Source organism: Polypterus senegalus, chromosome 14 (genome assembly GCF_016835505.1).
Source record: "Polypterus senegalus isolate Bchr_013 chromosome 14, ASM1683550v1, whole genome shotgun sequence".
NCBI classification, from domain to species: domain Eukaryota; kingdom Metazoa; phylum Chordata; class Cladistia; order Polypteriformes; family Polypteridae; genus Polypterus; species Polypterus senegalus.
The window spans coordinates 90,089,875-90,105,122 of record NC_053167.1 but is presented as its reverse complement, the minus strand read 5'-3'; the positions used below and the strand labels follow the sequence as shown (position 1 = coordinate 90,105,122).

The window sequence follows — 15,248 nt, the reverse complement described above, 5'->3', positions numbered from 1 at the left end:
TATATCAGTTATATGCCAACTTGTGTTTAATTATAATAATTCTTTTGTAATGCATATTTTTAGTAATAAATAAAATTTGATAAATAAATACAATACCACACCATATTTGAACAGAGATGAGAAAGATCCATAAAAGGGAAGCAAATGCTGAAAAATGTAATATATTTTAAATCATCCTTCTTTTTGCAGTTTTGCCTTTTGGAAACACTGGTTACAGCCATTGTGGATGAAATTGGTAGTGATTGGATAATCAAGAATAAAACATTTGTTACCCTTGGAGTTGCAGTTATAGGTTTCTTGCTTGGCGTGCCACTAACTACACAGGTGAGAAAACACTTGTTATAATTTAATACTGGATCAAGTTTCTCTGTAATGACTTTTATACAAAGATTTACTGTAACAATTGACTTGTGTGGGCAGAAAGTTTGATCAAAAAATGTCACAAACTGTCAACAATCAACTTTGCTGCTGCCTCTAAGTACTGTTAACAATTATTATTGTGTACTTGGCAGTGCTGCTGGTTCACAAATTCATCATCCTGGGTTGCTCTCTGTGTGGAATTTGAATGTTCTCCATGTATGAAGATCATTTTCTCCCAAGATATTCCAATTTTCTCCTCCTTGCATAACAAACATACATATTAGTTTAACTGTTTGTTCATTATTCACCCTCAAATAAGTATGAGTAAGGATGTATGCATTAATAAGTCCAGTGAGTGGCATCCCATCCAGAGTTGGTGCTTGTCTTCCACCCAATTCTGCCAGAATAGGCTAAAGTTGTCCTGCAACCCTGAATTGAATTAAATGGGTTTGAGAATATTATATATTTTTGCCTGATGCTTTTATCCAAGGCAACTTATAAGTTCAGGAAAAAATATAAGTGTTTATATACAGTACATGTTTTTATTTTTACAAATGCTGTATCATTAACTTGCACATGTCTACCCAGTGATCAGAAAGCAGAAAATTAACCGGTAACGTTGTGTTTTAAAGTCCAGTGCCTTAAACCACTGTGCTACAAATAAGCATTTGCTGAAAGAACTTTTTTTTTTTAAATTTCAATATGATACTTGATTATGTTCCTGTTTAGTCTATTATCATTCAGTTTGCTGAATATACAGTATATAAGGTGGGTAATGCACTGTGTAAGCAGGAATGCCAGTGTAATTTCATCCACAGTAGTGCCCCGTATAATGTCAACAAAGTACAGTACTCCATATTAAAAATCATCAGTAGTACACTGATGCTCCACATTTGGATTTTTAGGTGGGACTGCAGGTTTTCTCATGTTTGTTCTTTACTGGTGTTTACTCCAGGTTTGTAAGACTGAGAGACTTCCCTGTTTGCAGAGAGCAACCAGAAAAATTAGGGACTGAAGGAGTATGAAAAGTAATGAAAATAATATCAAAAAAGTGTTTCAAGTTTATTGGACATTCAGTTTGAGTTGTGAGGAATGTGCTGTTGCCTGATATATTTTGATTGGGAATATAAAAGTTGAGTCAAAATACAACAAACCTTCTGATCAAATCATACAGGAAGAATTTTGACGACAGCAATTTTGTTATTTTCCAGGCTGGGATCTATTGGTTATTACTCATGGATAACTATGCTGCCAGTTTCTCTCTTGTCGTTATATCCTGCATTATGTGTGTAGCCATTATGTATATATATGGTAGGTACATTTAGTATATCTAAATATATTTTCATTCTTTTTTGTATTTTCTTCTATACAGTATGTATTTTATAAAGTGTTATTGAAAATATTAGTATAGTAAACTAAATTCTTGCATTGCACATGTCTTCAAGCATTTGTAGTACTTGGCATAGACATTTTTGTAGAAATTGTTCAAATTAATTTAAAATATCTCCAAACTGTTAAAATTTTATTATTTATGCATGTTTGTCTGTGGGTAGGATATCGCAATTACTTCAAAGATGTTGAGATGATGCTGGGCTTTCCTCCTCCGATCTTTTTCCAAATCTGCTGGAGATTTGTTTCTCCCGTCATCATCTTTGTAAGTGTTTTATTGCTTCTTTATCAGGCCAGTTCAGCCGAACATATTGTTATTTGAGACTTACATTTGGACAGTGTCCACATAGTTCATTCCTGTTATATTAGGAAGGAATGTATGCTTGATGTACTCATTAAAATTAAGTACTCAGCAGTTTAAACAGGTTTCGGGATTTACAAATGCAACTTTGAACTGTATGAGCAGGGTTAAAAAAATGGATGGATGGAAAGTTTTTATTCCACTTTCAGAGTTTAGGAATGTTGTGTAGTTCTGTGACCAATACTCATGTAAAGAGTATTACATATTATTCATTTGTTTTATATTAAATTTAAGTAAAAAATTACAAATGCTGTGACACATACTGTAAGTCAATTTATCCTTCCATTATCATAACCCTATTACTCCATTGCAGGGTATTATTGGGCCAAAGCCTACACTGTCAGCACAGGGCATTATTGGAATGTGTCTCTACCTTTTACGATGAGTTTTTTTGGAAGTATTAATAGTATTTTAGCAAAGAATGTATGTATTTTAAATGTTCTGAGAATACTAATGGATAACAGACATCCAACATTAGTTACATGAGAATTTCTTTCCTTTTTTCCATGTACTTTTTTCACATTGTTTATCATTCTTTAGAGTTAGTCATCATTATGACCTGCTCAATTTGAATCTTTATGTCCTTTCTCCATGAAAACATGCAATTAGAACATTTTCTCAACGACCACCACAAGCTACATTGAGCAAAAAGCATTCAAAAATATAATTTTTTGGATGGAGTATTTTTTTAAGACAAGTCAATCAAAGGTGTGAAGTGGCAAAATTAGAATCACAGTTAGCAAATTACTTTAATAAGGAATCAGAAAATTTTAAACAAAATCTTCATTTCTTCATGTGGGAGGTGGGCCTTCCTTAATTTTTTTCGGTAAAGTTCAGACAAAAAATTCTGTATACCCTAGTACTTTGATGTCTGGTATGTTGCTCAATTGATGCATGTGCTCTTGTGGCTACATGTTGAAACGTTATCTATAGTATCGAGTACAATGCCAACACTGGTTGGCTTCACCAGACAGGAGTAAAAGATTGTAAAATATAAATACAATTGCAACAAAAAAGCAAATGTTGAAAACCTATCTTAAACACTCAAAAGATAAAGGTTGGAGATCATGACATCATTAAGTTTTTTAGCAATGTTTCAGAGCATGAGATGAGATTACTTTGAAAACTTATTATACCATTCTGAAAAGGGATGTGATGTAAAATAAAAATCCCAGTCTGTCATCCTCTAGTTCCTCCTAGAGATTATTTTTAAAGATATATTGTTTACATTTTTTTTGCATTTTCTAAAGGACATTTTTTGATGATAAACTCTTTTAATGAGAGTTCTTCACATGTCCAGTATCACTTATGCATTACTAATCTGTCATGTGTGAAATGTCTGTTTTCCTTGCTGTTTTTATGCTTAAGGGCACTGAGCAGAAGAGAATCAGGGAAGAAATTGCTAAAAATATATAGTTTACAGCACAAAAGTTGATTAATGTTACTGTATTAACTTTTGAAAATGTATCAAATATTTGCCATATTAGGTATTTTAACATGTATTTGAAGGTTATATGGTGGTTAACTCATCTACCTCATGGCTCCAGAGACCAGGGTTCAAGTTCTGGCCTAATTAAAACCTTGTGGAGTTTGCATGTGTTTTCTGTGTTCGACATGCTTTTGTGAGAGCTTCAGATTCGTTCCACATTCAACTGGTATGAGTTAGTCAGTGTGTCTGTTCCATTCAGGGTTGGTTCCTGCTTTGAACTTTATACTACTGGCCTTGTCTTCTTGTGGCCTTGCAACAGAGAAAGCAGATTCATAAAGTGGATGGATGTTCGACAAAATTTATTGGATATAAATGTGGCAATTGTTTTTAAATGAAAAGTTAATAGATAATACAACAAGGAAATAGTCAATTGATTTCTACTTATGCCATAAATATCATCAGAATGGTTCAACTTGTATTTGAAACAAATTTTCCTCTTTTCTTCAGTTCATTCTAGTGTTTACAGTTGTGCAGTATAAGCCTATTACGTACAATGACTATACCTATCCTAACTGGGCTGTGGCTATTGGATTCCTTATGGCTCTGTCCTCAGTCATATGCATTCCAGGCTATGCCCTTTTTAAAGTCTGTACGTCAGAAGGAGAAACATTTTTGGAGGTGAGTAAAAATAAACCATTTCCTCAAACTTATCATGTGAAAATCTACTTGGAACCATAGTTAAGATTTTAAAGTTAGTATATGCAATGAAAGAACTAGTAGCTATCTATAATTCTGATACTTTCAAAGAGAAAATGTGCATTTCTTGAATGCACGTTTAGGTTCAAGTTATATGAAACCCCATTTTGCATGTTTGAAATGTGGAATACAGCATAAATCCAGAGAATATACCTTTTATTGGATTATTGATATGCCTTTTACTTAGTTTAACCCATTTACATTTTTGGTGTCCATGATTATTCTACACATAATACACTTCCTAGCCAAAGTCCAGGGGCCTCATGCATAATGCTGTGCGTAGAATTCACACTATAACATGACGTAAACACAAAAGCCGAAATGTGCTTACACACAGAAAAATCCAGATGCAGGAATCTGTGCATTCGCCCACTTCCACGTTCTTCCGCTCCATAAATCCTGATCAGCGTGAAAAGTAACACACTTGCACGCGCCTTCTGTCCAACCCCGTCTCCTCCCAGAATTACGCCTCTTTGAATATTCAAATCAATATAAATAACCCTTAAGCTCAGCGTTCTGTGAAAAGGCAATGGCAAAAGCAAGAGGGAAAATATAAGAATTTCAGTGAATACCAAGTGGAGGCAAAGAAAAACGTACTATTTGTTGGTTTAAACAGTGGTATAATCAATAAAAGGAAGATGATCGAGTGACATAGCGTGTTGGAGAAACTTGAAAGCTCAAGTTCACAAAGTCGCATAGTGCCCGACATAAAAAAGAAGTTGTCACATATCAGTCATCGTGAAAAGGCGAGACATAGCCCACCATCTGAGTGTCATATGAAAGCTTATTAGGGTACAGAGAAAAAAAAAAAGGCACACAATAGGAAAAAAGCATGAAATGTTAACTTCAATCTAGAAATTTCCACTTTAATCACAGTTTATTTTGTCATTAAAGTAGAACATCATAAACTTCATCTTAAAATCATTTAATTTACTAGTTTCTCAAATACCATCGTAACTAAAGTAGCACGTTAAATGCTTTGTTTTGTATTTGATCTTTTGCTCTGTGTGTGTGAATCATTACGTGCTTCCGCTTTCTCTTTCTCCGACTGGACACAGAATCCATTACATTCATGATATTTCAGCTCTCTGAATAATTAAAATACTGAGATGTATACGTAATATCTTTTTCATGATGATAAGAGTTAAAGCACGTTATTAAACAGGGGAACACAGTGCGTGATTGTGTGCGACCTTCAATGAAATTATTGTAGCAGTACTGTCTCTTTCAAACATACTGATCTCCAATTCCTGTCCTTACTTTTCTTTATCCAAATACCCAATCGCCACACAATCAGCTCTGTAATAGACGTTAAGCCATCTGTAAGCTTACAACAACGATTCTTCAAAACTTTTAAGGAACATTGAAATATCTTTGTAGTACATGTTTAATTATTCTGTCCATCTATCCTTCCAGTGTTGCGTCAGCCCCAGAAAGAATACAGCACAAGGTAGGATCAATCCGTGAACTAGCTAGCTCTGTGGAACTGTGACCTCACATGTTTAATTATTAACAATACAGATTATTTAAATGAAGTTAAAGTTTTATCTATATAATATAATCAACATATTTTGCTGCATTTCATCTTAAAAATGATATCATCATCATATGTAAATATGCGCTTTATAAAGTGGTGCAGGTTGTGCAATATTACAACTGTAGTGTAAGTTTACAGTGCGGTGATTGTACTTATAAGTACAAACAGTTCTACAAGGAGCACTTGATGGACTGATTGATTGTTTAAAGTTCTTGGGATGAAACTTTTCTGAACCGCGAGGTCTGTACAGGAAAGTCTCTGAAGCATTTTGCCGTGGCTGAGGCAGCGTGTACTTGATGCTGTATACCGATAATTCTCTTTCCGATCAGCTGCTGCTGTGATTCACACTCAGATACAGTGATATAAATACTCTGAGTGGTGCAGTGAGAGTAATATGGAAAAAGATGATCTGCTGTGGCAACACCTAACGGGAGCAGCTGAAAGAAGAAAAAAAAAGGTGCAGTGAGAGTAACAATGCTAAAGCATTTATGGTATTTGGAATACTATGGCTATTCCCTGGACCATTATATTGTTACAAGTTAATTACAATCAGATGCATTACACTAATAAACAATATGCGGTTAGTTTCAGTGTATTTATAAAACCGCGTCAGGAAAATAAAGAGTAACCACACAGGAACAGTAGCACTGCTTTGACGCTGGGTGCCGCCAGTCTGCAAAACCGAGCGGAGAACTTACGTACGACAGCGTAGGTTTTATACATCGCGATTTGAACGTGGAAACGTTCTTACGCAACATTTCTGTGCATACGCACCGTTTATGCATGAGGCCCCAGGAGATGCTGCTATAATGTATATATTGCAAAAAGATAGTTCTCTGTTCATGCTCACAAACGTTTGTTTTTTTTTTCTTTTACATTTTTTTTTACCTAAAGTGGTTAGTGATTATATTAGTGCTTATCGCTTTGTTTGACTGCTCGAAAGGTAGTAGAAAGGAAAAGATGCCTGTCACTGGGTGTATTTTTGTGCACCATCTAGATTAATTTTGTCAAATCTCTGAATAATGTGCAATAGTACATTTTTTATCAACAATTTATAAATAAATGTTTTTCCTTTGTTGTTAGAACTGACTGGAATTTTGATCGAACGCTTATTTGGATTTCATTGATAATTTAATTTTTATTTCATTTATTTTTATTTTTCATTTATTGGATTTTAATTTATTTGAGATATGCCATTTATGAAAAAATATAGTACACAAGGATTATTTCTTTTTTCACCTGTTAATCTGTAATAGTAGTCTAAATGAGCCAGACACTGACACTGTCTGTTCATGTAATTCAGAGGACCTGTAATTTGTTGTTCTCTGTCTGTGTGTTCTGGGAAGGCTGCTGTATCTAGGGCCTCTTTCAGAGTCACATTATTAGTTTTATGTCAGACGACCTATATTGTTCTTCATGAATAAGTATGGGTTTCTCATAAAATCCAGAATTTGTGAAGTAGAGTTGCAATCTAGAGTTGTGATTATATTGATACTGTAATTGCAGGATTAAGTCAGTAATAATCAGTTAGTGATCTGAGTTTATTTCATTTAGTGGAGTACAGTAATACTAAATATATTAATACTAAATATTAAATCTCAGTTGTATAAATTATTATTAGATCCAATGTATGATTAATTATCTGAGTTTAGCAGGTGAGTAAAACATTTGCTAAAGGTGTCAGTTTCCATATCTTTGTGGCTATTAAAATCTCAGATCAGCTCTGCAGAGTACTAATTTATAGCTAAGTCATATAAGAGACTGCTAAATTTAGTCATAAACAATGAGACAATGAGATACTGTCCTCTTGCCTGTGTTATTAAACTGTCCTGATTTACCGTGCATGCATTGATTTCCCAAATGACACAAAAATATTGTCTTCATTGCAATTACAGCGCTTAAAAAATGCTACTAAGCCAGATAGCAACTGGGGACCTGCCCTTCATGAGCACCGGACTGGACGCTATACACCAATGTTGAACACCGATTTGGACTTGAGCAAAGAGGATCAGTCCATTCATCCTATAAAGAAGCCAGAGGAAATAAGCCTCACCATCCAGGGAAGCAATGGCTCTGCACATAATCCTGGTGCCAATGCATAAAACCAGGTGGCTCATGTAAAACATTGTACACTCAGAACAGTGAATAGAGACATTCTTGGTGAAAATGAACCCTTTACATATTGTAAAGGTCTATTATTTCTAATCTGTAGAGATTTGGTTGTCAGTTAAATGTTTTCTGCATAATTTAATATTGCACAGTTCTTTAAAAAGATTTTTTTTATGCATGAGGAACTATTGCATTATATCCACACTATCTGTACATAATATGAAAAGTGGGGCTGCATTATTTTCTGATTTGTATAAAATCCAAATGTACTACAGTATCATGCCTCATCTGATGGCAGTTTGTACAGTAGTAGGGTCAGGGATTTTGATAGTTGGAGAGCAGGAATATCAGATTAAAAGCAGAAGCTTAACTCAGACGAGAATGGATAAGATATCTTGATTTTGGTAAATATCTGAATATTTCAGTGTTAGTGTGACAAAACATTTTATAACTTTTTCTTTCCATCAGCAAAACTTACCCACAAAGTAAATGTGCATTAGTTTGTGTTTTACAGATTATTTTACCATTATGATAAAGTTGCATATTGTTGTTTGCTATTTTGAACCCCAGTGGTGTTTAATGCTTGATATTATAAAACAAACTTCAACGTGACTAAAAATGATTATTTTAATGAAATTATACATTCCTGTGTATCAAATAATTTTTTGGTTATATATATATATATATATATGTATATATATGTATATATATTTACACCAACTTTTATGCAGTATTTGATGCTGGCTTTCAAAATAGCAAATCAAATAGTTTAAAGCACTTTTTGAAATCTGCATTTATTGTCTTGGGTGTCAGGACAAAGTCTGCTTTTCAAATCCCTATTGCCAGGGAAGAGAATATCTTTGGCATTGATCGAAAGGATATATAAAAAAAGAAAAACAATGTAGGCAAGACTCAGGACAAAAAAAAAAAAAAAAAGGAAATGTGATGTCTTCCAGTAAGTCACTGTTAACTTGGTATATTGGAACTGTGGCTTTTTATTGCATTAAGAAGGATGCCAGGTCAAGTTACAGGGAAAATAACACTGCCACTTTATCGTCCTGGTCAGAACTGTCTCATACTCCTCTAATTATCATCATCATTATCATAGTTCTAATTTTTTTTTTTAGATATTTTTAACAATACTTTTAAGGCGTACTGAGGCTGTAGGAGTTATAGTTTATTAGAGACAGTGCTTTAAAGTATTAGAAGTATTTTTTACTGGTGATAAACTGTGCATTAGAATAATTTTGTGTTCAAAGTTGCTATCAGACAAGAACATTGGTTCAATTAAACAAAAAAGAAAATACTTATAATGTTTTTATGAAAAGGCAAAAGTTAACTTTTCTGATGAATCATTCATAAGTTAACATGCTGATTTGTTTGATGGCATACGTGAAAAATTTAATTCCATAGGGATTTCTAACCTAAAGGCATGCTCAGATTATTATATTTTTCATATGAATGGATTTTATTAGTAGTAATGTAGTAACAATAATTTTTGATTCTATTACAAAGTACTGTGAAAAGTAGACCGATTTCAGAAAATGACATTCTGCTATGACTGATGTTTATTTCTGTATGGATTTTGTTGCCAAATGCTTGAATGTGTTTTAAGGGGCCAAACACAAAATTGGGATTTTCAGGAGGATAGAGCTGCTTAAACAACAACACAGTAGAAAAGATTTTTTTTGCCAATGTAGCCGAGTCTCTTTCATTATTCTCTAGGTGGTAATAGCATTATTAACCCAGCCCTGGCTTAGAACATCACATGCATGTTCAGTTACTTGTTCAACCATATATATATATATATATATATATATATATATATATATATATATATATATATATATATATATATATATATATATATATATATATATCTATTGGTTCATTTCTGATTTCTTGTATGACAATGCTGAAAACTGAACTGACGTTTAACACTACATGGACAGCTACAGTGTTCTTGTAACTGAATCACAGCACAGTACGAGGATATGAGGTTATGCACAAATACTGTTATTGATATAACAGCTTTTTTCTAATTTATGGTTATGGGGATATTTAACAAAACTAATTTGAATTTCAAAAGAATCTCTATAATTATGTTTATAGATATATATGTACTGTGTATTTCTCCACCTATTTATCTATCTTGATTGATAATGATACTCTATGTATTTTCAGATTTACAAGGCAATAACATTTGTCAATATCTAAGAAACAACTGGCACTCAAGTAACCTGAGGCATTGATGGCATTTATTTGATAGTTGAACTCTTTTAAGGCACAAGTGTAGAGCAATATGGTCCAGTTCAGCTTTAACTCAGACAGAATGTGGCTTGTGTTTGTTGTGCTTTAATGGACAGATACATATGGTACAGTATTTAGTACTGTAAAGGTGCTTTTGACAGATTTGCACAAACAGTGAAGTGCTCATTACACAAGTCTGCTGTGCGCAACGTAATTCTGCAGCAGACTAGGAGCCTTCATGGCATATTTTTTTAAATCTCTTTGCAGACTAATTAGTGCTTCCAAAATTAATGTGCTCCTTTTATTTCTTTAAAGCATATTTCTCTGCAATGAATTACTAGTCACCATTCAACAATAATTAAATCTAAAAAGGTGTGTCTTGTGCATCAGTGTCATAATTCAGACACTATTATTTGGTATATTAACAAACATTTTCATGTGCATTTATGTTATAAAGGTACAATTCATAGTCATCACTATGCTAAGCAACCCTTCAGAAGAACACTGTGAAAGTGAAGACAAACATCTAAAACATTTCCAGGTCGAGTTGTTATTGTACAATTAAAGAACTTGATGAAAAATAGCAATAACTGAAAGTTGTGGTAAATTAACATTATAATTTTTTAAAACATGTAAGTAGTGTACTGCCATGTGTGCAACATGTTTACTGTAAAGGTGAAGAACTCTTTAGTTTTAGTAATATCTTCCTACTGTAGATTACATACCTTATAGGACACAGTCTTCAAATATCATTATAAAGATATAAAGATAAGCTAGCCAAGGCCTACTTTAGGGTTTCTAAGCATTATATGCAGATTAAATGATGCACAATTTTGGATTCGAAAGGGTTAAGTTAATACACATCGGTAAAGCTTACATTATTGTACTGTATTGCTAAAAAAAAGGTACAATATTTGTGTTTTATGCACAATATAATATAGTAATATGTAAAATATTGCAGAACTTTGCATTAATCTGCATTTGTTCTGTGGCAAACTAAAAAAGTGACATCAATAGAAATCCAAATCAGTATTTCTAAGATATAGAACAACCAAACCATACTTATTAAAAACAGTAAAATAGTGAAATAATACCGTATTTTAGGAATCAGGCTTCATTGGAAACACTCATACATGTACATATGTAATTGTACTGTAATGTAGATTTCTCGCAGTGAAAAGTTGCAAAATTAATGAGACGCTTGGTACAGTGGAGTGAAAAAAAGTAAAACCAGATAAACTCCTTAAAAACATAGAAAGTTTGCACAAGCATAGATCTACTGAGGAGAGGCTCAGGAAGGTGAGGCAAGGCCTCTCTTGTACTGCTGCCTTCAGGTAGAGCACACAAAGTACTCTTCTGTTCTGCGGTATTTACAACAGGAGACATGATATTTGAAAACTGTAGTCTCTAAATCCCTCTCTAGCTTTGTGAAGCACTAGGCTGACGAGCTTCTTTTATTTCTGATATTTTCTCCTGCATAATGTAATTTCATACATCAAGAAGCAGACACTCAGAAATTACGTTGTACATGGATTGGACATGAACAGTCTTTCTTAAAAATGGAAGATTCTGGGTAACACTTTAGAAAACTGACTACATTATTTGGCAGTTACTGTGTACAACATTAAACATCTTTCATGGTATTACTGCCCAAAAGGTGCCTTATTAGGTAAATATAAAGTAACATTCTTTTGCAGAAATGATGTAATTCTATAGTATACATGTGCCAATACAATTGATCAGTGTGCATAATAATAAATGTATAATATACATTTTTCTTCTTTCAAATCTTTGAGAAACAGTACCATTTTCCTAATAATGGCTATTTTTGGTTATAATACCTGATGCCTCTTCACAACAAAGTCTATTGGAAACAAATAATTGCAATGTACCACAAAAGTGCACCAAGTTCAAAGTGAATTACACTTGCCCATTTAACAAAGGTGTAGCTTGAGCATAATGGCAGCAGTCTAATAACTTGAACACTTTTTCTGAAATTGTAACTTATCAGTGAACTCTTTTGTAGTCTTGTCATAGCACAGCTTTGTAACTCGCCATTCAAAACAAACGGCAAATGTGATTCTCTTCTATGCACCATGTGCTTTACTTTTACAATACTGCCAATGTGCGCTGCCGGAATTTATAAATCTAATGATATTGGTATTTTTAGTGCCAACTACTGTTCATCTGCTGCCTTGTTTATCAACGCAAACATAAAGATGTTAACTATATTTTTATACCTTTAATTAGGAATAGAATTAAAGCAGGGGCATCTGTTTGTTCTGATCCATCACCAGCAAAATCGGCCCTCTGACCAATGGCCCCCACAGTCTCTCATTAAAGGAACCGGCAATGTTAATGCTGCATGATAGTAAGTAACATCTTAAAGAAGTCACAGAGCACACTTATCGAAATAGCTATACATGTTTGGTTCCAGAAATCTTTTTTAATTATCCAAAACTTTTTTTTTTCCCCCATTTATAAAATATCAGTTTTTCAGGGATTAATTCCAACTTACCTTAAATGTATCTGAATGCCTCATTGTGTTCACATGAGATGACAAAAGCTGCTGACAGGCCATTCATGTATAGTGTGTGGTCAGTTTGGAGGGCAGGCCAGTCAAGTGGAGGGACCCATGCTTGGGAATGGCCTGATTTACCTCTTAAGCTCCGGTAGCTTCTTTCGATGTCTACTGTCCTTTAACTCAACACTTGGCTAACTGTGTCTAGTATAGACTTTGTTGCATGCAGTTGTCACTTTTGTAATGTTTCAATATTTAAAATGTAGCAAAATACTAAAATGAAAAAAAATCTGTGTATATTTTACAGTGTAGAGAACTGGAAATATCTCTGTAAAGTATTGTTAACGGCAAGCACTGCTCAGCACTGCAGTATCGTGCTTTTTGTTTCCCTGAAACTGGTGCCTGCTGTATATATAATGTATATATTCATAGCCCACCCCCCCATAAACTATTATTTCATGTTGGACAGTATTTAGTTTTAAGGTGGAAATAAAGATGCAAGGTATCAAAAACCAAAAGAGAGCCTGATAGTGGCAGTTTGAGGTGTTTCAGCTTACAGTATTTGGGAATGGGAAGCAATTCAGTAGAGCAAAGCGGGGTGGTCACAATATATACATATATATTTATTGTATTTAATGCTTGTATTTGCTTTGTGTTTCTCAGTAATGACCATTTTCTTTTGCTGTTTTCAAAAGCAACAATTTTGTATACAGTATTACTTTGCTCTGTGTATATTTTACAAGGTTACAGTGCAAACGTAGTTCCGTGTTCCTTAGTCATTTGTATTTGTCTGTGTGACTCTCCCAGACGTGTTTCTTCTTCTCATTTATCAAGGATCAACTTGTTAGATGTTTATTGTAACGTCGGTTGTTTAGCTGATCGTGCACAAACAGATATTTCATCTGTACTTTGTACATTTAAAATAAGACCTTTGCATCCCGAACTTTGTACAGTACAAGTTAAAAAAGGTGGTGATGACAACAGAAAGAGAGCTGTCGAGAATGTCCAGTTTGTGCTAGCGGATCAACCAAAATAAAGAAACAAAACGACGCATTCTCTACCGGAGACGCCGAGTACTTGCTAAGCGGTGGGCCAAGTCGTGAGCGGCGCCTGCACCAGGGTACACCTGTGGTCGTATCTGCAATAATGTTTTGAACTGCTATTAGTTTTAGCTTTCCTCTTCAGATTAAGCCTATGCAATGCATTCTGGTGTAGCTCCTGTAGTTTTGTGGTTTGTCTTGTCACATTCCAAGCCTATTTTATCTGACGAATATTCAAGCGGTAACTATCAGGAGAGCACAACTGTTGTGTGACAACATTATTCAAAAAATAGTGCTGCTTAAAACAAAAAAATGATTTTCATGTATTCAAAATAATGTACTGCATTTATTTTTATATAATAAAATAATTTTTAAAATTCCACTTACAACGTTTAACAAAAATGAATTTAAAGTTCCTAAACGTTTGCACTGTGGAACCTTCCAATCAGGAAAATGCTAGGTTTGCAAAGGAACAATACTTTTATCTTTTTAAATATAACAGAATGAAAATGCTGTTTTGTTTTGAAAACTTGTTATATATCTTATTAACAAACTGGTATTGTTCTGAAAGAAACTGGATTTTTTTTATTGATGACGTAACTCCTTTTTATGAGCTGTCTGTTACAGTTATGCTTGTGGTGGAAAAATTCCCATTTTAAAACTTCTAAATTAGGTATCATCATGAGGTTCTTATTATGGACTCGCCGCTATCCCAGAGTCGACGTTTAGCATCATAAAGATCAGTGGTCTCTCTTGTGGTGTTTACCTTGAATGTAGTCCTTTATAACACAGCATGAGGATGTCAGTGTTTGTACTGTGTCACTATATCATGATGTAAATTTGTATTTTTCATTTGAAGAAGAACCTGAGACTCCATACTAGCTTTAAAAAGAAAAATATCTATGATATGTACATCTATACCGTATAGTTATCAAGGTCTTTTAGATATGTGAATAAAGAATAGTTATTAACCAAGAAATGACTGAGCGTATTACTGTTGTTTCACAATGCGATTATTGTATCTTCCCAATAAACCATTACAATGTTTTCCACTTTCAGAGTAACTGAGGTCATCACAAACACTTGTATGTGGGTTTAGTTTTCTTTTTTGTTTCTGCAGCTATGGTCAAAAATGTTCAGGCAAATGGGGAAACTAAATATAGAGATAGGATTAATACAAATCACCAAAACTTGGGCAAAAGCAGCCATATTTATTAATTTAATAAATCCTAACAATCTTAAAATAGCACTCTTACTAAGTAAAAACTATGAAGAATTTTGGCGAGAACAGGCCATTCAGCCCAACAAGCTCACCAATCTCATTCTCCTAGATTCCCCAAAATAGCATGCATGGTAAAAGTTATTCCAGTTTTCATTAAAAAACCAGTTTGTAAATGACTCTTTAAAGGAATAAGAAAAACAAACATATTTTCTCTTCAGCTTTAAGAATAGTTTGGAAAAAAAATAATTCCCTTCATAAATGATGTAAGTAATCA

At 33.7% G+C, this 15,248-nt stretch overlaps 1 protein-coding gene across 3 annotated transcripts in view; it reads left to right on the top strand.

Annotated features, from left to right (window-relative positions):
• slc6a9 (solute carrier family 6 member 9) overlaps positions 1–11,734 on the top strand; it is a 171,570-nt gene extending 159,836 nt beyond the window's left edge. For all 3 annotated transcript variants that reach the window (XM_039735996.1, XM_039735995.1, XM_039735997.1), the window contains 5 exons: positions 190–324; positions 1,572–1,671; positions 1,914–2,014; positions 4,047–4,217; positions 7,728–11,734. In XM_039735996.1, the coding sequence (XP_039591930.1) occupies positions 190–324; positions 1,572–1,671; positions 1,914–2,014; positions 4,047–4,217; positions 7,728–7,934 (714 nt within the window). In that variant the 3' untranslated portion in view covers positions 7,935–11,734. The remainder of the gene's footprint in view (positions 1–189; positions 325–1,571; positions 1,672–1,913; positions 2,015–4,046; positions 4,218–7,727) is intronic.
• The last annotated feature ends 3,514 nt before the right edge of the window (positions 11,735–15,248 follow it).